Consider the following 26853-nt stretch of genomic DNA (forward strand, 5'->3'; position numbering starts at 1 on the left):
AGGTAGTTTCAGCCTGAATCGCCTAGATTTTGCCGTGTGCCCTACACTTCGCATCTTAGGCGTTCTCTTTACAGCTAAGGGATTATCACGGTCAAACTGGACACAAGCAACCCTGGAAATACAGAAAGACATAGCCAAGGCGAACACGTTCGCACTCTCCTACAGAGAGAAGGCATACCTGATACGAGGAGTCTTCACGGCGCGACTGTGGCACCTGTCACACGTGAGCGTTCCCCCTTGCTCTGTTGTCCGTTCACTGCATTCAGCCCTCATCAAATTCTTCTGGAGTGGTAAGACACATTACGTCGCACGCCAATATCTTCATTGTCCAACTTTGCGGGGTGGATGGGATTTACCCGAAATAGGTACAGTGGCTAAAACCCTAGCACTGCGACAGGTGTTGCGTATAGCAGATGCACCTGATCATCCGGCTGCAAGACTAATGGCATACTGGATGGGGCCCCTCGGCAGAGCTGTCTTACCTCGGTCTTCATTGAACATGTCTTCTAAAGCGGAAACTCCGGCTGCTCATTACGCCGTTATCCTCGGTCACTACTCCACAATACAAGGACTAGAAGGCGTCGATGCCAAAGGAACGCCTCCAAGAAAAATATCAGAGATGCTTGTTATGGCCCACATTCAAGACGAACCCCGTCTCGGATACCGCTGGGGCGCCGTCGCGCCGCTATAGCTACCAAGTTCTGTTCAAGATCTGCGATGGCGCACTGCCTGGGATGCACTACCAACGCGGGATCGGCTGAGCCGTTGGGGAGTCTCTCGAACATCCACCTGCGTGCGATGCCGAAAAGAAGAATCCGCAGTGCATGTTTTCCGTGAATGCCCTGTTGCCCGCAGAGTATGGTCAATACTATCTCGAAAATATCGCTTGCGGCTCCCTGCTGGGCTCCAGACAAGATCGTACGGTGCAACAGAAGGCAAGCTTCGGGTTCTGTTCACAGCCATTGCAGAACAAGCTCTTTGGAAGGCCCGATGCAGGGACACCATACAGTCCAGGCAGTGGTGCTCCGTGATGATGTTGGTCGACTGTGTTGGAAGTGAGGTGAAACAGTTCCTCGAAAGACAGTTGCTGATGACGGGTGAGACAGCATTTTCGTCTGCGTGGACTTGTGTCAACATAGTCGAGGTTGCTAACTCCCGGGTGAAACTGTTAACAACTTTCTAGCAAGAATGGCATAACTTCAGTGCTTGCAAACGTGCACCGAGAAAGGGAACGGAACACAAGGGGAAAGGTCGTTTTTAAGGCATAGACATGCCACCCTCGTGTATATAGTCGGCGATTGATTTTCATGTGTGACACTTAAGTAATCACTGTGAATAAAACCTTTTCAGAAAAAAATTGACTTCCTCGCCTTTTTGAAGCGTGATGTGGGTAAGCTTACGCTTGTCCCATCCTGCAGTTGGCAATACGAGTTCCTCGCCGCCGTACACTCTTAAAAATGGACTTCACTGCATAGCACGCTCCTAGCCAACCATCACCGTGAATGACAACGTTCTCGTCATAGATTTGTTGAAAACGGGAGGAGGAGCATAGTTTGTGCCGGCCTCTCCTGTGGTTTTAAACAAATCAGGGTCGAGAACTTTGTCATTCGGGATTATGGTTGGCTAGGAGCGTGCTATGTGGTGTAGTTCATTTCTAAGAGTGTAGGGTACTTGCTCCAAAGCAACCATACGCGATGACGTCATCTCTGCTCTTGCAACCAATGCACAAAGTATGAATGTGAGTTCACTACATGCCATACAACATTTACTTAAACGTTATCATATATAGTAAACTATGTCGTACTTCTATACTATACTACCCTACCAGTTAAGCGACGATTTATGATTTACGTGCTTCTTGCACTTAGTGGTGTAACTCTATTCCTTCAGTGCTACTCTAAACCCACATTCCCACACCAGGAGGTGACACTTACTCGCACGACAAACAAAGGCACGATGAAAGATAACGCCTTATCTGCCTTCCACATAGGCAGGTTTCCCATATGCGTCGCTTCAGACTCCGCCAGGTGATTGATGGATCTCCATCTCTTCAACTGAACATCACTGGAAGTGTAAAGTGAGGTGAGGTCCCCAATACGTATATTTTTCACTATTATTTATGCTGCGTTGTAGCGATTCACTGTGTGGTTGCGATTATTTGTACTGTTCTCACTGTGTTGGTAAATTGTTTTTTATTAACTGTATAGCGTATTTTTAGAAGCGGGATTTTCTTGCGTCTGTCTTTGCTTATCCTGCTACTCCTCTGCGACTCATTATCTATTAATCTGTATCGTCACAGTAAATAACGTACGCTGCATCCGGAAAGGTGGTTCGTTAAATTCCCCAAGCATCACCGAAGCGCGCCCTTGCTTCTCCTTCGATTAATATAAAGCGTCACTCTCATTGATGGTCGCTCAGAATCCCCACCTATTTGTGCCGTCTGCTTTTTTTTTCCTTTCTCGGTGGTTGTGTTGCGGTTAATTGGAACGCTCGTCATTAATGCTAATATCCCTAAATAACTGCGTACTTCGCCCATCATTGTCACCTTGTCGTCTCAACACGATTTGTTGCATCCGCAGTGGGAAACAATCTCACTGCGCCATCCCTTCTCGTGTCTGGTGGTGTCTTTCTGAACAATTGCTGGCGACTTTTGCTCATAGTTTGTTATATAAAGTGTAAATTTAATGATGTCCTCGCTAGGAAAGGTCACCTTGGGTGGTCCGCAGGCAGAAAAACAACTGATAAGACGATAAGAACCCATGAAGGCATCACGTGAAGTACCCTCTCGAGCCTAGGAAAGAGATAATTATCTCTTTCCTAGTCACCGTGATGTGACTAGCTCACATAGGGCACATAGACGTTGTAATATATAATCTTTTCCCCTTCTAGCTTAATTGATACATATTATAATACACATTTTTATATTTGTGCAGTTTTGAAACCTATAGCTCCCGTTGATGGTCCTCTATTCGACAGAAAATAAATTTTTTTTGTTATGTTAAACCGGTAGGGCCCTGCTGTAGGTGAAACTAACCCTGAATGACATTACTGACATGCCATTTAAAAGTCAGACTACGGACACTTTATGAATACGTTGTGGAGGCGATCTTCAACACAACGCAGTGACGAGCATGGATTTATGAACGCCAATCGTTGTTAGAAAGCATGCAGCAAGCCCTGTATGGAATGTGAGACAACACAGTTTACACCACACTTGTGACCACACCATGCAAGATCACCATGAGAATGTCTCGTAAGTCACATCGCACATTGCAGGTGGGCCATGGGTCCGGCGTGGGAACATCGACGACGATCGTAACTGAAGTGTTCGGCGGAGCCAGGGCACGATGAGCGAAGGGTACAAAGACTGACACGTGATCTATCTGGTGCTTGAAAGAAGTACTGAAGAAAAAGGTTTGTAAGACTCGAATACTATTATACGCTCCATTGTGTGGTATTGCATTCAGCCAGATAACATAGTTGACGGGGACTATAGCCCGCATTGATTTACGTTTTCTTTTTTTACCGTAGCAAGTACTCGTTCAACCACCCGTCAACACGTGCCATCACAGCGAGGGCTCCCAGGGAGGTCACATTCTTGCACACGGTTGTAACGCCCAATAAGGTAAGTCCCGTCAGAGTATCCCACTTACCAGAAACGATCGATTCGCAAACAAACGCATTTGCTGGAATGTGTTCCGTATAATTTCAGGCTAGATAAACATTTTGAACGTAGAACAGATTCCTTAAAGGGACTTTCTAGACTCCACATGTGAAGTAAATAGGCCTCATCAGATGATCGTCATTCATATAGTAGTTTTCTTTATTTTTTATGAACCCAAGCGGAAAATATTTTACTCGTTGCATATGTTACTCGCAAATCGTTTATTTCAAGTTTCTTCGGTTATGTGACTGGTTGTTCGACATAATATTCTGAGTGTGAACAGATGTTGGAATATGTTTATTCGCGTCATCTTCTGCAAGCAACCGTTTCGATCCCTGCCATCTGGGAAGTGAGAGCTTCGGCCACGCTGATTGGTTTTCGCAAACTCGTGACCTTACCGGAAGTAGACGCGAACACTTCTTCGAAGGTGTCTTCAGTGATGTCACGGCTGGTTTAGTTGCGGTATTCTCGGTGCAAATTTTCCACGCGCAATTACCTTTAATTTCATTTGGTTATTATTTTTTTACAACTTGATGGAAAGAGAGATACATAACAAACGTAAATATACAGTGTAACACACTAGTGGGTAAATAACGCAGTATAGGCAGTATAAAGACTCGTTTGCTTCTATAGATTAACTGCAGACGGCTTCATCATTTGCAACGCTCATTTTACCTCAGATAGGCGACCTTTTGAATCACTGTTTCCCGTGTGTGAACCACACTCTGAAAAACCCTCCTGCTTTACAGAGACGATGACGACCGTTGGGATACATAAATCAGCGCTGGAGCTCCACAAACTCCTTGAACGAGCAGTCCTTACGTCCTACTACGACAAATTCATCGAGATAGGTGAGCCAAAACGGAACTTCATATCACCGGGCATGTCATCCAGGGACGTGACACTTTCGCCGTCAACCACGCAGCGCCAACAGGTCGGGAGTGACCGCTGCCGAGGTCATGGGTTCGAAACTCTGTACCATGCGAGCAGGAGTCGCTCACGTCCTCCTCTGAGACTGTAGCCAAATACGCTGTCCCGTGCGATGGGGTTTAGCGAAGGTTGAGTAACAATCAGTATAGGACGAATGATAAGGTACTTCTTGACCAGAGTTCCCTTTCGAGGCAAACCCCGAAGTTATTAGAACGCCTATTTCCTTACTACGATCGCGAAGAGGCAAAGGTCCAAGTACAAAATATCGCGTGCCAAGGTTGTCTACACTGAAGGATGTGTTTATATCGACGTAATTCCGTTTGCAGAAATATGTTGCAAAGACAACTTTCACCTTGGAACCCAAGACCCGCTTAAATGGGTTGTCGGGTCCGGAAGCGCGTGCATAAGATCGATTGTGTAATTTTCTGCACCGCTTTATAGCTTCCTTTGGTGACATTCCCCTCCCGAAAACGGCTTGTATATTAAATAAACAGGATTTAAAAACTGGCACACCCTCAGAAGTACTGAAAAAAATCTCCCCGGATATAAATAGCGTTGATCCGTTTAACATTTGGGGAAATATATTTTTCGTACGATTTTTTTTTTCATGTTAGGCGAAACACCCTACAACAGAAGCGTCAAGTTCTGAGAACAAGTACTTTATATTACTTAGAGCAGCCACTTTACAGGACTTTTTGCATATTCTCAAGCTCAACGATGGTCGCCTCATGATGTAAAAAATAGGAATTAGAGGAAAATCTGTTGGAATATAGATAATTACGTTGGAGTACGGTTCCACATATCAGTGCATTGACAAAACGCAAGGCGACTGTTCCGTCTGCAAAAAAAAAAGAAAGAAAAAATACGGGTCCAGATAAATAATCTTTCATATCGAAGACGAAGGCTGCAAACAATGACACTGGTACTTCTACAACGCATGGAGTTACTTGTCTTGATAAGGCATCTGTCCACCCTAACCTCACTTACGGATTTGCCCTTAGGCGGGGACAATGTGCAGCAGCTTCGTGACTCCAGTGATCAAGATATCGAGGAGTTGATCAACATGGTAGGCATGGCCAGAAAGCCACCTCACGTCAAGAGGCTCAAGAAAGTACTGGCAGAGTGGAAACCAGACACAGGTAAATGGAAAACCAAATTGGGAGAAGGGGCTGGATCTTATGTACCGCGTGCTGGCGTGCGTGCGCGATACATACGATGGCCGTACAAAAAGCCGGCGTTTCGTTGAACTTGGCCTCAAAGTCCGGCCTCTCAAGCAGATCAGTTAAAGAGCTGTTTTCTGCAATCTCCGTAAGTCTTTCAAATGTTTCTAATTGCGTTCATGGACCTCCTATATGGAAGCAACGATTGCATAGGCTTCTGTGAGAACGCCCTGCTCTCCGTATATGCATAACTTGGCAGAAGTGGAGGATAGTTAGGTAGAATTGCAAGCGGCTGCATTCCTCTCTAAAGAACTTACTCAACCGACAGTTACGTTACCGCCACATTGGCCCTTCAGTCGTTTCCGACAATGAAAAAGTGCGTCTGAATCTAAGAATAAAAACGACAGTTTCAGCAACGTCCACTCCAGCGGATGGTGCAGAAGGGGAGCTTCACAACCTACTTCGAGGAGCGGATCTTCTCTCCTACCACGACAAGTTCATGGAGATAGGTGAGTCAGAATAGGCCGTGTCGATGCATACACGGATTACTAACGGAAGCTAGTCGTGCGTGTACAACTACGGACAAGGGACGGTGGCCGCATGATTCAGAGCGTACCCGCGATCAATTAAGCCTGTTTGGAGAAGAGAAAGATACGGGATAAATTTAAGGAAAAGCAAATCCGCTTAGCACGCAATACGTATTCTGACTCCCACCTGGTTCGTAGGAGACGCCGCGCGACATGTCGTCACTGTTAGCGTTGCGTCTGGTGTAATAATGGTGACACAGAACACGGTTGTCACGTTCTCACTGTAAAGGCCGACTTGCATTCTGAATAGTGACTCCTGGTGGACAGCTTGACAGACGAAGCAGGATTTCGAGCGACGTCAAATGTCGCTGGATTGCTTCTCTAAAGGGACGCTAAAATTCAAAATGAAGTTGCTCTCATATGAAAGTCAGCGTTTGAATTGGTGTAATGCAAACACAGTGCGCACAGCGCTAGCGCTACAGGAGAGAGCCACCAAATTGGAGTACCGACGAAATAAGCAACGCAATTAAGATGTTTAATTGAGAAAGGAAGATTTTCATTTAGGGAAGGAACCAGAAAGGTCGTCCTACTTACAGAACACCACGATGGTCGCAACAGTTACTTCCCTCTAGTTTTGAAAGCCGTACTGTTCCACAAATTGGGAGGACTGCTTTTGCATACTACTGTCTATACATGTCTATACATGAAACACGTTATACAGGATGTTTGCTGTAACGTGTCCCTAAATTATATTTTAAAAAAAATACGGGAATGTCGCTCGCTGCATTCGTCTTTGCGGCACTTTTTTCGCCAGGGAAGACTGATTTTGTCGTATTTCAACTGCGATAAATTGAATTTTTAAAATTGATCTCGCTAATTTACCGAGTCAACCCCACGTTTTTCCAACGGAAATGGAATGCGCATGTTCGATTTACCGCGAAACATCACTGAAGGCGTCCAGCACCACAGCGGGAACACATGAAAAAAAGAAAGAAAGAAGACATGCAAAAAGGCGCCGTTTTGGGACTCCCAAGTCGCTGGGCGCGAGTAGTTCAGCGCTATGTGGGCCGTCGTTGCTCCGCCCCCTTCACAGTCCCTCGCCGCACAAAATTTGCTGCGTCACGCCTTCAGCTTCCCCTGACGCTTCCTGTCGTTCCACGCATATCTCTTCTTGCCGAGTCCCGAAACGGTGCCTTTTGCATTTTTTTAATGTGTTCCCGCTGTGGTGCTGGATGCCTCAGCTATGTTTCGGGGTAAATCGAACATACGCTTTCCATTTGCATTGGAAAAACGTGAGGTTGACTCGGCAGATTTGCGAGATCAACTTTAAAAACTCAATTTAATGCTGTTGAAATTTGACTGGTGAAAAAAAACTGAAAAAAAAAAAGCTGGTGTCTTCCTCGTGAAAAAAGTGCCGCAAAGACCAATGCAATAAGCTGCATCCTTGTACAGTGTCTAGGTTATTTTATATAGTTCATAGGCACTCTATAGGAAACATTCTGTATATTTACAGTCTCCTTACCTGAACCTGACCCCATTGATGCCAGATAAAGTATTCGTAGCGGATTTTGAGCCCTGTTTGTCTTCCTGTTCTTGTGGATATTTCGTTCCCATGGAGTTGAGATGACTACAGGTGTTTTGTCGACACTCCTAAATGATGTTTATCTTTCTTTTTCTTTTTTTGGTGACCGCCACGTTTCAGTTGTTGATCTTCTATGTACAGGCCCCGACAAATATTTACGGAACACGCAGCAGGTGTATTTTCTCCTGTGCGCGACAGCCCATATCCCCAAGCAGCACAATGTACTGAAAGTCGGGTGCAATAGGGGTGGACGGGTAGGTGGAAGGCCTTGAACAGGCTTGTGAAACTAAAGAACATTGATGAAACACATACCGGCCACCCCTATTGCACTCGACTTTCAGTACATTGTGCTGCTTGGGTCAGCATGCACGTGGCACTTGTCCATAGGGACCCCCCTCCCTTTGGGAAATTCCTAGATCCGCCCCCGCTCGAAACATGGTTTGAATTGGTGTCGCTGCCGTCTCACTCCTCTACCCCTCTGAACGAGTGAACAATCGCACTTCCGCTTGCCGCCAGGGTGTCGCACCGAGGTGGAAATATACCGCTGGCGTTTTCCGTAAACTTTTGCGGGGCCTGTACTTCTACTCTCGCGACAAAGAACGCCGTAAGCGGCACCGAAGGCCAAGCATCGCCGACGCTGGCCAAGGAACCGTCGAGAAATCACCGTGTGCAGGTGGGCTGAGCGGTTTTCTGACAGGCTGACGTCACCACCGCGGAACTCTGTGTCTTTCCGTCGAGAAAACGTTGTACGCGGGTTTCATTTTATAGCGCGGTCACCGCCATGTATCGCAGTCGGCGCTATTCTCCCGGATATTTCTAGGGTTCACTCACCATTCAACGTCTACTATCCACCCGTAGCCGCCCTTTCAGTTTGTTTTAGTGTTACTTCTATAATGCATGGAGTCACGTGTCTTGGAACCTTAACCTCAGTTTTGGAATTGTCTTTAGGCGGGGACAATGTTCAGCAGCTTCGTGACTCCGTGGGGAACGATTTCCAGGAAGTGATTGACCTTGTTGATATGGCCAGAAAGCCATATCACGTCAAGAGACTAAGGAAAGCAGTGAGCCAGTGGACAGGACCGTCAGGTAAATGAAGAACCAAACGGGGAGAAAGAACTCCATCTTCCTGTATGCCGTATTGGCGTCCAGTATACCGGTGTATAATGGCACACTGAATGCCACGAAGGTATTCTTTGTTGGTTCATAAATCCAGCATTAGAAGCCAAGCAGTTGACGACCTATTTTCTGCCATCTCCCCAATATACCTAATCGATCTAGGATCTAATTGCATGGAAGAACATTTCAAATTGAAGCAGATGATCACATATGTCATTTGGGGGTACTGGACTTCCGCATGCATGATTGCATAGAAATGTAGAATTGAGAGATAGAGGTACCGACAACCTACCCACAACTGACTCGATTCTCACACGCGCTGTCGCCACATCAATCACTCTGTAGTCTTATCTCTGAGCATCGTTAAATGAAGATAGTGACAGGAGTTCCACGTTATCTTACAATAAATAATGATTTTGTGTGGATGTCGATCGATGGCTTAACAGTCAACATTGCTTTACAGTCACGGTGACGTCCAGTGCAGCCAACGAATCAGAAGAGGAACTTCACGTATTACTTCGACTAGCGGATCTTCTCTCCTACCACGACAAGTTCATCCAACAAGGTGAGTTAAGAAAATGAAGTGTGTCTGTGTGTATCGAATACAAGCGGAATCCAGGCAGGTTGTTGCATTTGCAAAGTCGTGTGTATCTGTGGGGCTGGTGGCGGTGAAAGCCGAAATATGAGATAGAGGTGAGTGTTAAGATAGAGAGAGTTAAGCCGTCATCTACTGCTGTCCCGAATGCTAGGTCTTCTTCCTGCGCTGAAGAAGCGCTAAATTTCAGCTCGTAGACCTGTGTGAGCGCGCCACAAAAATTCTACGCTTCGCTAATTGGCAGAGGGCGCGGCATGGTGGGTGGACGCCCCCAGCCAAAACGGGCCCTCGGGGTGTTTTTCATATACGTACTTTTACCATATAGCCGTGTGGATGCAACTAAACATTAAAAAGGCTAGCTCTCTATACAGTTACAATTATTATTACGAATAAATCTCCTTTGACAGATTGATAATTTCGGCATGCTGAGCTAAGACTGATGATGTTAGAATGATGGATTGGTTGTGTAGAAACTCGAAAATCGCCAATGGAGGGGAACACAAAAAGAAATGTTTAGTCCCGCCGTTTCGTACTCCCTTGTATGGTTTTTCTTGACATTCTTAGACATCATTTAAGAATACTTATTTTAGAATGGATTTAAATGTTTGCTGCATCCCCTGGAGTGAAAGAACGAAAAAGACTGAAAATAGGGTCTTTGGGATTGCAGAGGTTAAGGAGCCCTATAGTATAGGTTATCATAAAACTATTTAATGCGAGACAAATACAAAAATTCGTATTTCAGGTCGGGTAAGGCCTTCTGCGTTAAGGATGTGTCTAATGTGTCCGAGGACACTTTACGGATGTTTAACCTCGGTATTGGATTTGTTTTCAGGCAAAGACAATGTGCAGCGGCTTTGTGACTCAAGCGACGAAGAGTTCCAGACACTCGTCGAGCACGTAGGCATGGCCAGAAAGCCCCTTCACGTGAAACGATTGAAGAACGCACTCAAACAGTGCTCAGGCCATGCAGGTAATTGGAGAAATCCCGGGTTCTGGTAAAACGTCTCACTTTTCGTGTACATGCTCCTCGCACTCCATGGTAGTATTCACACAGGGCAGTCCGCATTGGCCAAGGGGAATTCGGTTGTATACGTGCAGTGTTTTTTGATTCCCAGGTCATAGGTTGAGTATATACATAGTAGCAAGGTGTTACGTGGCACTGTAAATCAGTTGTATGTTGCTTTACGTTTCCTTTACTTCAGTCTCCGCTGTTATGCCTCTAATTATTCCAGTCATTCTCACGAACAATCCGCGATCCACAAAAGATGTTACGGCCCCTTCGGAGCACTTACAGGTTCAGGTTATTAAAGGCATGTGCCTCAACAGGGATTCTGAACTTGGGAGGGGAAATTTGGGAATTGAAATGGGGGAAGGAAGCCACGTGGCATTCACTTCCGGTCGTCACTTGTGTAGTGTATCATTCACAGGACATCTCCCTTGCCAGCGACGCACCAAGGGTAGTTTCTAGATGCGTGTGTCTCATCTGTGCCAGCGGTATGGTCGCTCGCGAGGTGCAATACAGCCTCAAGAAACTCGGGAGAAGCAATAAGATACCTCGGAACTTATGCGCGTATTGCTTTGGAGTTATTATGAGCAGGGGATAGCGCCTGGATGAACGGCAAAACGGGTGCATACACTCTAAATAATTTTACATCTTAAAGGGTGTGAAAGAACATGTGCAAGGAGCACACCTTTTAAGATGTAACGGAACACCCTCAAGAAATCAAGGGTGTAATTGTATGAAAGGGTGTAATGTAACCTGCAAACCATAGAAGAGGCAGCTGGAAATTATTACAGCTTCACTGCGAAAGTATAGTGTTTCTAGTTTTTACAGAAGGCAGATGCTTGGTAGTTTGGAGTGTTATTGTGGCTATCTCTGCATCACTCTGCGATCACAGCAATGCAAAATATTCTTTAAAAAGCCAAGAATATACTTTCCTCGCACTGAACTTGTAATACTTCCCAGGTATACTACCCCAGCTGTACCATGTGTGAAGCAAAAATACGACATTGCAGTCACATGTTGCACAGCACACACATGTTATAGGTGATTGATGTGGGTATATGCGGGCATCATACATATAAGACACAATCACAGAAACTGATTAGTTATGCTTTTATTAGGTTGACATTATGCCGTGCAGCATACATATCCTACATTACGTAGGCATGAAGGAATTCAAACGTATCACCTAATACAGCTTTATCACATAGTCCTCTAAGCTTGAGGGGTTATATGACAGTGTACCAAATGCTGAGTAACTGTGCATTTGGTCTTTATATCACAACTTGTATCACAAGCTTAAGTTCTGAGTACCACAAGCACTCCAGCACTGCACAGGAACAGGAATACATTTGGCCTGTGTAATGGAGCCTCTCCCACCTCCAAATGCACCCTTTGTTGCACCCTCATCACACCCTCCTGACAATGTCTCATAAAAAGGTGTAATTCACCATAGTTACAGCCTCGAAAATTTTCAAGCCAAAGTTCTAGGGTGTAAAATAGGTGTGTACATGAGAATACACCAATTTTACACCTTTAAAGGTGTGAAAATATTTAGAGTGTACGTGAGCAAAAGGGTGTTGAGAATCGATCACGTAGGGAGGTACCAAGGGGGTTTGTCCTATGTCTCAAACCTATACGCACGACTCCCTTGTCAAGTGGGCTCTAGTGACATCAGTCATTGTGTCCTTTTATGACCGAGTGCTTCTCTGCATCTTGCAAAAGAAATACAGTGAAGGTAGTAAAGTAAATGAAACGGTGGCCCCAGATGCTTCCTCCTCCATTTCTCATGTCAGGGGAGCAAAATCCTCAGTCCCTCCTATGGTTTTATTATCTTGTCAGTGAACAGCACGATGGCCGTAGGTTGCTATAGGTCTGGTTCCCTTAAGGACGTGGACGTTAGCCGGAGAGATATGCACGATGGCTCATAAACCCTCTTGACTGACATGTCTCCAGCATTTTTCTGAGCCAGCTGAGTTTCGAGATTCGCACAAACGATGTAATACGCGTCTCTTACCCTTTGTTGCGAAACTCGGCATACAGGTCCTCATCGTATCGGAGAACCTTCTCTTAAATACTTTCTCTTAAATATGCTAAACAGGGTGCCAAGTGTTACATCCCCTTCTACTTATGTTCTTCCTCTTTCTGGTCCAGTATAGCTTACGTAGTCGTTATCGACAGTTCCTTTACGTTAGCAAGTCGATTTTATCTTATCTTAATGAAAATTTAAAACCTCACTGCCCGGACGCATGTGTCTGTATCGCCTACAGTGAACTTCCTTTGCAGCCGTAACGACGTCCATTCCTTCAAACGAGTCGGAGCGTGAAGTTCACGAACTGCTTCAGCGAGCGGATCTCCTCACCTACTACGACAAGTTCATCGAGAAAGGTGAGCCAGAATGCGACTTCGTGTCACCAAATATAGCGACCTCACTGGTACTTCGGTTGTTTTTTTTAAAGGGTTTTGTTTTAAGGTCACTATTTTTCGGCATGCTTGCTGAACGATTTTTCTGAAGTCAGCCTCGGTGGATCAGTGGTATACTGCGGCCAAGTGCCTCGGATTTGAAATGGCGCGAATAATAATAAAAATAAATAAATGAATAAAAAGGACAATTTCTCTCACTCGTAGAGCAGCGCCTTGCGTGGTCTACAGTGCATTTAGTAAATCGTCTTCATGAGACTTGGAACGTGTTTAACTTAAGTGTTGAACTTGACCCTAGGCGTAGACAATGTCCAGCAGCTTTTTGACTCGACGGCAGAAGAGTTCCAGGAGTTCATGGATCTTGTTGGCATGTCCGGATTTCCTTTTCAACTGATGAGGTTCCAGAATGAACTGGAACAGTGGACAGGACACCCAGGTGAGCTACACACCACTGAACTGAGGCATAGCACTCGGACCTCGTGTACTCCACCTTGGCATTCCTGCGAACATAATGACCCGGGGAACGTCGATACATTTTTCTTCGTTGATTCAGAATTTACACGCTCACCATTTATTTTTTAAATCTCCGCAATGCACCTAATGTCCTACTGACTAACGACATAGACTGAAAGAACGAACGGGCGTATGGACCGCATGACGGACACGCCTATACCCTAATATGCCGTTCAGTTTTTTTTTCTCAATTTACACGCTGTGTGGAACGTCGTGTCCACAGTGCAAACTAATAACGTCTATCGAGGTCTCGCAACCCGTTTAGATACGTAGATCAACAATCCACTGCTGTGTTTCTACTTGTGTACCACATAATAGCCACCGTATTTCATTTAAATGGGCCCTAAAGATGGTCGTGTTTTGCGTCTCATATAGGGTACTGGACGCAGGTGTATTCCGTATTGAATGGTTATTATGTTAATACACGCACAATGCAGCGTAGGAAGTGTCTTTGTTATTGCCGTTTGGATGCGCTGGTGCTATACATTTTCCTTTGAGATGTCGTTCCAATGCATACACAATGTATGTAAAGCATATAACGCAGATACGAGTTCAAATATCATTTTTTTTTCAGCGTGCCAACCAATCGCTTATTTTTTTCAGTTGCAATGACGTCCGTTCCGGCAACAAAACCGAGACTCTCGGAGATTCACCACCTCCTTGAACCAGCGGGTCTCCTCTCCTACTGCGAGAAATTCGAGGAAATAGGTGAGTACAAACGATTAGCACAGCTTTCACAGCACACAACACACAGAGCGCTTGTTGGTCTGTGCAGGCTATGGTAAGTGCATACTGAAAACTCTGTCTTTCCGTTCGAGCCAAAACGCACTCTGTCGCCTCATGCCATGGAAGAACCGCATGAGTCAGTCAGAAGGGAAATACGCGAATCGTTATGGGTAATGATGATGAGTCCTTTCACTGAGTACATATTCCCAAATATGAGTCTTGGTATTTTTCAAGTAACGGATACTCCCAGAACATCAGGAACTTTATTTTAAGATGATGAATGGGGAGTTCCATCGCCACGTCACATACTCTACCTGGTGGAGATGTGGGAAATGAAATAATGAGCCCCTTGAGTATAAGGATCAAAGTCATACGGTGTCCAGAAAGGTGCAGAGAGCTTGGAGGGCAGAGCATTGGTGGGCTGCGGATGTGGCCAGGGACCAAGCAGTTTTCTGTGGAGGGGGGAGGATGGGCGAGAGTCCAGCTGACTAACGTTGGTAGTGTGGCCAAAGAAAAAGAATTTACTGAATTGAGGCTTATTCGTAGAAGAAGCTGAGACACCATGCATTATCTTACGACGCAATGTTAATCATTTGATGTCACGTAATTTATAAATAGTCCTAACGTGCGAAAGAGAATCTTTAATGTAACGTTTCAACGGGAACATTACATTAATTCGGAAATGCTCGTATACGAGCCCATGGGATTTCACGCTTACGGTTTTAGTCTTGGAGTGACGGGCGACTACATTTGCTAATTTGTTTAATCTCGACCACGCTCGACATCGCGGCCCTTAGAGGCTTAGTAAACACCACTATGCGCAACGAACGCTCTTGAGCAACTCGATGCGGATCGGATTCAACCCGCATCGAAAATGCCGCGCGAATTAGCGAATGTTTCTGTGAAGAGTTTGCTTTTGGTGCAGTGACATTCCTGCCACACATGAGCACCATCTCATGGTCAGCAGCACTGCCTGCGACAATGCCACTGCTCACACACTGGGTCTCGACGTTGGTTACAATGTGGTCCATCGGTTACCAGGGGCGCATTTAAGGGTCTGTCATGGGAGGGGGGGAGGGCGGTCTTAAGGAAATTTCGTGCTTTGTGGCGCACCATCCTCCAGGAGATAGGGTTTTTACATAGGGAACACAACCGCATGGGGTCACCCCCTTAAATCCGCCCCTGTCGGTGACCCTGCATGAAAATGATTGTGTACGGTTTGTTGCGTGATCACCTGTTCGAAGTCATCGATCGGGGTCATTGGGCTGAGTCTTGGGAAAACCCAGGGAAAACTTGAGACAGCACAGCCGGTGACAGGATTCGAACCCGTGTCACCTCCTAGTCTCGGCGTGGAAAGCGATCATGACTAACGATCATGACTGGTGACTGATGATCATATGACTAGTACACTCAAGGGGGGGGGAAAGGAGTGGAACGGAGATCAATAGCGGCTCCTTATAGTCCCTTAGACTGCTATTCCCTCCCCATTTTGGTCCCCTAACCCCGAGGTTTAGTCCCTAGGACTGCAAATTGTTACTGACCTTCGTAAAATGACTTTCAGAATGCAACAGTCTACGTAAATGTGTGCTGTTGGTCAGTTTGGTGGTATAAGACTTTATAATTGAGCCAACTTAGCGATATTTCACCCAGAGAGAGTAAGGAACTGTTAGCGCATCTTTCTTCTCAAATTGTACCCTATGTATGCCGCAAGATTTTAGATCACTCCATTTTTTCTGTAACATGTACGAAGGTGGATATAACAACCTCCTGCGACGCATTCGTATAAACTGTGTTCATAAAGCCTCAGACGATTTTAACCCCAGTGCTGAAATTTCCTTTAGGCATGGACAATGTGCAGCAGCTTCGCGACTTGACTGACGAAAAGTTCCACGAGGTCATCAACCGGGTAGACATGGCCAGGAAGCCGTTTCATGTAAAGAAACTCAAGAAGGTACTCGAAGAATGGACAGGGCCCACAGGTAACAGAAAGGCCACCAAATCTGGGGGAAGGGTTCCATTTTCTCTCACATGATGTTACACACACTCGCCCACGCCACGTTATTATTCCCTATAGACTCACTTCAGTGCTTGATGTCATGGTGATGCGGCGGCGCTGCTGTCGTGCTTGGTGGACTAAAACCGCGCGATCAGTAATTATGTGTTTTCGGTCACTATTAAGGGCATGCCGCAAAGTGGTGTAGCCACTGCATGTCCTTCGCGGTACAGAATGGACAAATACGTCGCATACATCGTGCGGTTTCCGACTCCATTTTCTCTACCAGGTACGTCTACTCTATGCGCGTGAGCGGGTGCCCCCTCTTGTTCACAAACTGAAGTGGGTCTATGCATTACACAATGCCAAATATATTTTCCTCCAGAGCTTGTTAGTTGATTGGCAGATCCCCTGCCTGGCTTCCAACTAGCATCTCTCGTGCGTTGTTTTCTTTCTTCGTTTCATTTCTAATCTCCCTAATTGCTGTGAAGGAGGCTATCCCTGATCACAGCCAACGGTCGCATATTCGCTGATGGGCAGCCCATTGGGCCAGCATGCATAAATTTCTACTATGGTAGGTGATGAGCAAGATGAGAAAGAAGCGACGTGGCGGCACTGCATGCCAGACTCACCGTGAGGTCATTACATCGGTCTTTGCGTTTTCTAAAAAGGAGCTGTAAAGTAAATGGCACACATGTACTTGGACGCTTCAGATGCCTAAAGTCTCTGCTGCAAATCCTCCTGCTTTTTCAGCAATTGAATTTCAAAAATTGCTTGCCAAGCAAAGGATGCCGATTCCGCTGCTACTCAGACGCGACAACCCTTACTCGACTAGAACGCCGTCTACCGAAAAGGCAAGCAAACACCCAAGCGAGTTCGTGGCCGTATTCGCGAGTGCAGTGCACGCCTCATTATCGAAGGTGCAGGATTTGTGTTTCTCAGAATACAAGCCCGTAAGCCTGATATCCGTATGAACTATGAAGTGCTTGGATGTGAGTTTTCGGAGGCAGCAGCGATGCAGCGACACAGAGACGCGGGGAGAGAGAAAGACCAACAGAGGGCGCGGACCGCGCACATACTCGAAAACTTCTGTTGCTTCACTTGTGTTCCGTCCTAGCATTGTTCTGAATTCATTAATCATTTGTACTGATCTTTTATCATAATATTATCGTTGCTTCACAATGCGTTGCAATCTTTAATCGTCCATATTGGCTTCCTCGTGCTGTTCCCACGCTCCTATTTTTTCATTAAGGAACTCACGTTACATACGTGGCATTCCCTATCCCCGAGCCGTCCATGTGTATTTTTTCTCGTTATTCTGGTTCTGTGTTTTCCTCGCAATAAGTGTACTAATTCTTCATTGCTTGTTTGTATCTAGTCTTGCGTACTCGCATTTGTCTTGTTCTTTTGTGTCTACTTGTTTTCTACCTCTGTCTTCTTGCAAGGATATGATACGGTCGACGGCTATAAGGAAGCCGAACACTTCCATCCCCCTGTCTTCTGATATGTGTCGGATGAAACAAACCTGTTCCCTTGAAATGACTGTCGTGGTCTCGAGAGTCAATTAACGAAACAAGCAGAGGTATCGATGAACACTGGAAACTCAAAGACACTAGACAACAACCCAAAATACAGCAGCGACGACGTATCATTGCTGCTTTTATTATGCAGCGTGATCCCAGAGCAAAAAAACAAGAGTCCCTGTAGCCACTGTTGCTTCGCGGCGCAAACACGGAAAAACGAGAGTCGAGGTCCAAACAAATTACCGCACTTCACCTGTTTCTTGCATTTCAATTAGTGTTGCATACGTTCCTAAATTCCTCGTTAAAATTACAGGAATACCACGCTTCATCTCCAAGGACATGGCTTCGACATCTGAATTCGATCTCAGCATGGAAAGGTCGCCACAGTGGGAAGACGTCAGGAAGGTAATGCACGAAGCCATTGCGGCGAAAGACGAGGCTCGTGTTCTAAAGTGCCTGGATTCCGTGCCTGCATTGAAACTGTGGTTGGACCCTGTGGAAGATAAGTCAGCTCGTTACAGAGCTGTTCAAAAGAAAGCCATCAGTATACATGGGCTCTTAGTCTCGCGTGGATGTGGACTCAAGAACAACAAAGAATCCTCGTGTTACAAAGGTCTCACACCCCTTGAAAAAGCTGAAATACGACGGCAACGACATTACACCACAGAATGCGATGGCTCTTACATCGACTATTTGAAAAGCAAATCAAGGCACGTCGGATGTGACGACTTCGAGGAGCGATTGGAGAAGATGTTTAGGGAACTTTCAACCGACCAATTAAACGAGAAAATATTGAAAGTTGTTGCCACAGCACCGCATCTGGATATACTATTCGACTACAACAGTGAAAACGTTCAGGGGATCACGGGTTGCAGCGGCAGGCGCGACCTCGGACTTGCTACCTGCGAAGAGCAAAGAATTTTTATCGGAGGTAGAGGAACGGAAGCCGAAGTCCGGGGCACGTTTATTCACGAATCTTGTCATATGGCACTTCATCTGGTGTATAAAAATGATGGCAAGCCATATTTACGCGAAGATACAGAAGTGGAACTGCGATACAGAGCCATTCTGGATGACATAAAACGAAGAAAAGACGATGTGGATCTCTTGATACGGCTAGCTTTGAACACAAGTGAAGAACAAGAAGCGATTGTTCGTATCCCACACATACTAACTCAATATGGCAGCGATCGTGGAAATAGGGTTCTCGAAAAGGAGGTACCAGAACTCCGAAAGTTTTTCGAGGATACTGTCATCCCTGACATGCAGAAGTACATTCAAAATGGAATCCCATCGTTAGATGCGAGAATGATAGAAAAGGAAAACGCGAGACTCAACAAAGCTTTCAACATTGACAAACTCAATGTGAAATTCGAGAACCAACTGAAGAGCAGTGCCTGGGAAAACGGGTTGCTTCACGTAGTTACGAGCCCAGAACTGAGGCTTCTCGAAATAATGGTTCACAACGCTGTGCGATCTACGGGACTTCCGTACATGTTTTTCGATGCAAAACAACTGGACTCCGCACTGGAGGATGTGTTACTAGACTACAAATATGCTTTTGCGCTTGTAACGGTCCAACAAAACGAAGGCGTCCGAAAGATGATTAAACTTCTCAGTGAAGTCTCTTCTGTCACTGGATCAAAAGTAATCTTGCTCGTGGAAGACAATGGCAAAGACTACTTGATGACAAAAGTGCAAGAAGATGCATTCTTTGGCGAGAGGCACAAAGTTCACAGGATCGACGAAGCAAGCTTTGCGCATGTCACGAATAGCAGCAAAAAATGGATTTTCGAAAATTCCCGCGTAAAACTTCAGGGCCAATGCGTTTCTACGTTTTCGAACGCAACGACTATGGATACCTTCTTACGTTGCGTTGACACTGCGGTTTTTCTAAAGCTATGTGAGTCGGGGAACATTGACCTGGGACCTCCTCTTCATGAACTAGAAGAACGTGTTCAGAACTATTATGTGGAACGAGAGTGTAGAAGAGCCGTGGAAATTAACATGAAAGAATGCAATCTAAAAGACGACAGTGAGGCATTCGCACTTCTGGGCTGTCCACACAATCACCTCGCAACACTTCTACCTCCCGGTTGTAAGCCAAAAGCCCAGGAGGTATTAACGAGGTTCGAGAAATTCGTACTCATACGACAGTCAGGTGACTACGAAGCTCTACTGGAAAATGTTCATTTCGAAAACAAAATAGTGCACCTGCTAAAGTTCGACGAATCTTGTACTAGGCTCTTGTGGACCACATCAAATGGTCGTCTCAGTCACCTTCCAATGACGAGAAGTGAGAGTTACACCGAGGACGCGTTGTTGAACGTTGATGAGAAGGTTGTCATAGTCTCTGGTACACCAGGTATGGGAAAGAGTATGCTGGCAAAGCGCTTGTGCACAGAAGTAAAAAATCGGGATTTGAAGCGGTGGGTGATGTACGTCGACCTTCCTCAGAGAATGGCGTCTGTTAAAACAGCGTTGGCGAGTCAAGCGGATATGTGCAAGTATCTAGCGGATCTGTGTCAAGTACAAAAAAATGGTATAGAGTTCGCTTTGTTTGAGAAGAGTTTGAACGTCGGAAGCCCTTTTGAGATTGTCTTCATCTTGGATGCCTTCGATGAACTGAACAAGGAATACCGCAAGTGCGTCTTGGAGCTTACATCGTTTATATCTCAAAAGAAATCTCACAAGATATATATGTTTACTCGTACTGTATTTAAGACCCATGCACAAGATGCTCTGCACACGGTGTCATATGAACTCCTTCCTTTTTCAGCCGAAAATCAGGCGGAGTTTATTAGAAAATATGAGGAAACAGCTCATTCAACCAATGAAAACGATGGAGCTTCCGAGCTGTTCCAGCGACTGCACACGAACTTGAAGGAGACAAACGAGACAATCCTAGAAACCCCTCTCCTGCTTCGTATGATTTTTGAAATGAAGAATGGGGAAATTGTAGAGTCTGACGATTACTGCTCGTTACTTAAACGTGCGAACATTTCAGAGGATAGAAACTTATACGTTGCCCATGTCTACAGGCTGTTTGTGTGGTACAAGCACCTTGTATACCAAATTGAAAAAAAGAAAGAAAATATCCGACTACACGCCGTGCAAGAGGAGGATAACGAAGCAGCGAATAATTTTTACACAAAACATCTGCTCCTGGCTATGAAGTGTATATTTCCTCAGGAAACCTTGAAATACTTATTGAACAAAGACGAATTAGAGAATTTAGTGCCCGAAGGACGTTTAATGAAAGACGCAGCTAATAACAGTCTCAAGGAAGGTTTTCTGAATGGTCTTAACAACGGAATTCCAGAGTTCGTTCATAAGACTTTCGCTGAATTCTTTGCAGCTGATTACCTACTGCAAAAGGCGAAAGTAAGACAAAATTTCGACGTGAGGGATGTCATTGTCAATCTGTACCGTGAAGAAGAATACGGCGGTGTAATGATGTTGTTCGACGCACTGGCATCGGACTCCTTTCCCCTTCACTCTGCTGTGATGAACAATGACGCTTCATATTTTGAGCGACGCGTTATCCAAAAACAGGATATGTTGAAAGTCGATAGGCTCGAAAGGACGCCACTGCACTTAGGAGCCCTGCATTCTGATGAAGCAACATTGAAGAAGCTTCCGATGGATGATGAGCTAATCAAGGAGGATTTGTTTCAAATGTCACCATTTGGGTACGCAGAGCTGCGGTCTCCATGGGACGCAAAATACGCTGGGAAGCGGATGAAATCCTTGCGGACTGAGACATTGGCTGCGGGAGACAGACTCAACGTGTTATGCACTCGATGCAGTGAGGAAGCAGTGAAACGTTCTACCGAAAATCTACGCACGTGTGAAACCTTGGAGCAAAAGCGACATTTTCTAGAGCGAGCAATATTCACGGCTGTGAGACACGACCTACGAGGCGTTTTAGACGTGTATCTGACCTATGTGTCCCGGAGAGAGAGTACAGTAGATCTGCACAGAGACATCATGGACCAATTAGAATCACGGGAGAAACGAAGCTCGAGATGTTCTGCAGAGTCTTCGGTAATTGGAAACCTTGATAGTTTTACAGACAGTAGCGAGAGAACTGTCCCTTTTTACGCAAAGTCCGAGACTGTTTGTAAAATGCTCGTTCCTTACTGCGATATGGGAATTCTTGATCAGGATGGAAACACAATGTTGCACATTAGCGCGGAAGAAGGAAATCTGGAGACAACACAGTTTCACCTCGCACATTTATCCGTTAACAACAGAAATGGACGCCTTCAAACTCCTTTGCACTTGAGTGGAGATGCAGATATTGCGAAGCTACTTCTTTGTCGTTATCCTTCAGTGAATGTTTTCGATTATCGTAGACAAACTCCGATGGATATATGTGCAGAGAGAAATAATCTGGAGGTCATGAAGTTGTTACTCCTTCGCACTCGGACATACGACGCACATCACATGAGACTGAACACAACGCTCCATGTGGCTTCTGGCTCTCATTCCCTTAAAGCTGTGACGTTTCTTCTACCTCACACAAATGCGCACATGCTTAACGACGAAGAAGAAACGTGCTTACACCTTGCTTGGACAACTTGGGACGATCCTTCGAGTTTGGAGTTGAACTTTTTGAGTTGTCTCATCCCACACTCGCTCGTGAACTCACCTGAAACGTCCGACTCATCACCGTTGTACGTCTGGGCGAAACGTGGTGGAACGAAAGTGATGCAAACTCTATGGCCTTATTTGCGACACAGTGACCCTAGGCATGCACAGAGGATCAGCAGAAGCCCCGTGTTTACGTGGTTGGACCGGGATTTCCAAGGAGAAATTTGGTGTCTGAAACTTCTCTTCCTCCACTTAGATGTCATCGCTGGTGATCGTTATAGCCGTAAACTGCTACATTATGTGGCCAAGTGGAAGCTAGGCCCGCTACGAGGGATACACGGAGTAAATTACATAAATTACATGAAACTGTTACTGCCGCATTTAAATCTCAGTGAGCAGGATTATGTAGAGTGGAGCGAAGAAAGAGACGACATTGTTACGTTATATCTGGGATGGTCGCACATGAATAACAGCGATGATCCCCACATTGACGATGTCGACACGGAAATGATTGACGACGATGACAATACGGAGTTGCTAACAGAAGCAGAGGAAGGTAATGTGGAAGCTGTTAGGATTCACCTCTCCCCTTCATCCGTGTGGTTAACAGATGAAAAAGAGAACACTGCATTGCACTTGAGCGCGGTGAATGGACACACAAATGTGGTGAAGCTTCTCATTCCTTTTTATACATCAGTGGACGTGACCAATGTGGATCGAATGACGCCCATGCATGTGTGCGCCTTTGTAGGATACCTGGATGTTGTAAAGTTATTATTACTCCGCTCTGGTATGAGTTCCCGTGACAATGTTGGAAAGACACCTCTTCATTTGGCCTGTGAAAGTGATGCCGTTGATGTCGTGAACTTCCTTCTTCCGCACTCATTCCCTAATATGCCCGACGGGAGCGGGAGCTGTTCCATGTGCTGCACTCTTTCCGCTGAAATAAGCATCATGGATACTCTGAGATGCCTCATCCCTCACTCTCTTATGAACTCTCTTAGTTGCGCAGACAGTTCACCAACGAGAACCTGTGTAAGACGTTATATTAGAGAAGAGCTCGTGACATTACTGGCATATTCTTGTGATTATGAAGCTGCGAGTTTATTGACGCCTCCCATGTTGTCACTTTATGAGGACGATGTCTGTATGAGAAGCACGCCTTGTCTGAAACTTATGGTTCTCCACTCAAATGTCAAGGCAGTAGATGCGTGTTTTCGTGAAACCCTCAACGACATTCGAGTGTTTGATCCAGAGAGTTATAAATTTCCAACTGTACAAGAGACTAGGAAATCACTTCAAGTGAATTGTATTTCTCTCTTGCTTCCTCATACAAATGTTTCTGCTAAGGACGATAAAGCAAAGGAACTATTAGAAGTCCTCCAAAGCAGACAGGATCCCGAATTGGATAGCTTCCTTCAGAAATGGCTCGCATGAGTGACATTCATTCATTCGTGATGATGACAATTGTTGGCACCGAGTTGTCAGAGGACACGAGCTCTCAAGACGGTATGGCTGTTTTAAGAGAAGTATCAATAGCAGTATACTGAGTCCTTGCCTTCATCCGATAAAGCACAAACATTTGCCAGACTCAAAAAAGAAACAAAAAATCACTTTTGTGTTTGTCGTGGCTAACGCGTTCTTTCTGCTTGTTGTTCCTTTTGTTACAAAGTACGGTTCCGTACTAGATTCAAAAGCTGACCCGAAAATGTGTAAAAAGATGTATTTATTCATAATGTGCTAGTTATATGGTTAGCTACGTTATACCTTTTAGGGTGGTAATGGCTTGTCACCAATGTTAGTCGAAAGATGTGTGAAGTTTACCGCCCTTGGTGTCAAATGCCGAATGTATATGAAATAAAGTGTTCTTCGCACATTGGAGAAGGCTTAATTCAAATAATTTTGGAACTCTCGTTCACTTCGCTCCAGAGTGGTGTAAAGTAACTATTGTCGAGCGAAACACATATGTGCGAGACACTCGTACTTTTATTACGACCGAATAAATGTACGGGTTCCAAATTGCTTTGCCAGTTATGATTACAGATTACAGTGTAGTTACAGATTACGAGACATATTACTTTGACGTAATCAAGCTTTCTTTAAAGGAGCCACGACTGATCCAAAAATACCCGTCACAAACTGGATTTGTGTGTCTGTAATTAAATGATTGCATGCAGCTGTCCTTGGAAGTAATGTGTCCAGTTAGATGTCATCAAGAGATGCAGAAGGGAAGAAAATCCAGTAAAGAAATATGAAGGGAAGTGTCCTCAAGGGGAGCCGCCCATATTTCGAACAGAGGCTGTTCTTCTCCCCCCCCCCCCCCCAGTCCTTCAGTTCTTCATCATCATGAGCGAGATGTAGAATTAGCGGCTCGCACACAGCGTAGCACATGTCCTAGGGCCCCATCGCAGCCACAAGGACAAGTGTTTCGACGGGACACAAGCTATAGCTATGGCCGGCATGCGATAGCTCGGGATGTGTGCTTTAGATGTTATTACAGGTACTTTTGCAGATTCTCTCCACCATAGCAGCACACAGTATTGGTCCAATATTGGCACTGTCCCGGCTTCATTGGGCCTAAGGAGGGCCAATCAAGCCAATGAAAAGCAATAAGTGCTGTTATTTTGGCTCAACCGCAGGTACACAAAAATGGACAAATAAGGCCCGTCATGTTAGGGAATGACCAGCATGTTATTGTTATTGCGGTTTGAAGCAATGTCGCCCATAAAATTACTTTCTCGAATTGCGTAGTGAACGATGTCGCTTCGTTGGCGGTACACTGGTATGTCGTGAAGACAAAGTGCCAATGTAGCCAGCTTTCAACCGATGGTTATATTTTAATATTCTGAAATCTTCTGATATGTGTAAGGGAAAAACCAGAATAGTATCGCTAAAATTTAACTCGCGCTCCCGCGAAGTATTCTGGCAACAACTATTTCTTACTTTTTTGGTCGATATGTTCTCAGTGATGGGTAGTTCTGTAGGACTACTCGAATCCCAGACCGAGCGCCATCCCTCTATCTCACCACCGCGTGCCACCCATGGCAGTGTTTCAGTATCTACACTGATAAATATAAGGAAAAAGCCGAAAGAAAAAATGCATTGTACCGTGATGCCTTCCCGTTGTCGTGCTGCCATTCAAATAAATTAAAACTAGATAGGAGTGGCAGTTACTATAGCTACAGACCATTCGTATTCTACGTTGGCTCACCACGGGCTTGCAACATTGGACCAATATTGGCAGTTTCATTGCCGTATTACCGGACCTTTGTTGCATGGCCTATATATTGGACCAACGGTAACGGTAACGGTGGCTCAGTCGGTAGCGTGTTCGCCTTCTGATCCCGAGATCGCGGGTTCGAACCCGGCCGAGGACGCCAGCAACTTGGTGGCAGGGTACAAGTTGCTTAGACACGCCGTCTTCCGCGAGGGACGTTAAATACGGGGTGCCGTGTGATGAGCTTTCATTGCACGTTAAAGAACCCTCAGGTGGGCAAAAGCAATCCACAGACCGACCGCTGTGGCGTCGCTCATGATCTCAGTTGTCTCGCGACGTAAACCCCCAATTATTAAATTATTATCATATTGGCTGCCAATCTTGGACCGATATGGGACCAATGATGGTGTGCTGTTTGTAGAGTCATGTTCACAGTTACCAAACTACAGCTTTTTCCGGCGTTATTAATCCTATTGTCGTACATTTTAATCCTTATGCCATGACATTTAATCCTTTTGCCATCGGAATTAATCCTCCTTTCATTATTTTTAATCCTCATTTCACATAATTTAATCCGTATCTCATGCAATTTAATCCAAGTGACTATGTGTGGGCTACATGACTTTTTTTGTGTATTTTGGGACAATTCCCATGTGTACGCAGATTGCACATGCTTTTCACTAATATTGTGGGTTTCTGCACCATAATGGGATACTGCGGGACTGTCAATCTGGATTACGGTGTTGTGGAACTATAACCATGTCTACGAGTATTACCCATCGTTTTCATTAAAAACGTGGGTTTGTGCATTGTAATGGGATACTCTCGGACTCTGTATATGGATTACGATACTGTGGGACTATTTCCATGTGTACGGTGTTACCCATGCTTTTCATTAGATATGCGGGTTTCTGCATTGTAATGGGAAAATGTGAGACTGTCGATCTTCATTGCAATATCCTGGGACTATAAGCAAGTCTACGGTTATTCCCAGTGCTTTCCATTAGAAACGCGTTTTTTTGCACTGTAATGGGATATTGTTTGACCGTCAATCTTAATTACGATATTGTGGGACAATTTCCATGTCTATGGGTATTACCCATGCTTTTCGTTCAAATGCAGGTTCCTGGAGTATAACGGGACAGTGTGGGAATGTCTCTCTGGTTTAGGATATTGTGGAACTATTCCCATGTGTGCGGGTATTACCCAGGCTTTTCGTGAAATATGTGGGTTTCTGCACTGTCATTGGATACTGTGGGACTAGTCCCATGTGTGCGGGTATTACCC

The 26853-nt window shown here is 45.3% G+C and overlaps 1 protein-coding gene and 1 long non-coding RNA gene across 2 annotated transcripts in view; one reads left to right on the forward strand and one right to left on the reverse strand.

The window, feature by feature from the left end:
• The window catches only part of LOC135375650 (uncharacterized), a 128409-nt gene that overhangs the window by 42525 nt on the left and 59031 nt on the right, over window positions 1–26853 (reverse strand). The window lies entirely within an intron of this gene.
• LOC135375647 (uncharacterized) lies at window positions 1980–24225 on the forward strand. The gene is made up of 14 exons (XM_064608320.1): window positions 1980–2082; window positions 3277–3414; window positions 3532–3625; window positions 4414–4515; window positions 5596–5733; window positions 6162–6263; window positions 8812–8949; window positions 9443–9544; window positions 10407–10544; window positions 12864–12965; window positions 13297–13434; window positions 14115–14219; window positions 16079–16216; window positions 18067–24225. Exons 4-14 carry the CDS (start codon window positions 4419–4421, stop codon window positions 23784–23786), a joined length of 6918 nt encoding a protein of 2305 aa, XP_064464390.1. The 5' UTR covers window positions 1980–2082; window positions 3277–3414; window positions 3532–3625; window positions 4414–4418; the 3' UTR covers window positions 23787–24225.

This window comes from Ornithodoros turicata, unplaced genomic scaffold (genome assembly GCF_037126465.1).
Source record: "Ornithodoros turicata isolate Travis unplaced genomic scaffold, ASM3712646v1 ctg00000911.1, whole genome shotgun sequence".
NCBI classification, from domain to species: domain Eukaryota; kingdom Metazoa; phylum Arthropoda; class Arachnida; order Ixodida; family Argasidae; genus Ornithodoros; species Ornithodoros turicata.

Bases quoted from the DNA above. Each gene is read 5' to 3' on its own strand.
- LOC135375647 (XM_064608320.1), top strand. From the start codon at position 4,419: ATGACGACCGTTGGGATACATAAATCAGCGCTGGAGCTCCACAAACTC. The intron at 12,966-13,296 runs GTGAGCCAGAAT...ACTTGACCCTAG, and splicing joins CGACAAGTTCATCGAGAAAG to GCGTAGACAATGTCCAGCAG. The intron at 14,220-16,078 runs GTGAGTACAAAC...AATTTCCTTTAG, and splicing joins CGAGAAATTCGAGGAAATAG to GCATGGACAATGTGCAGCAG.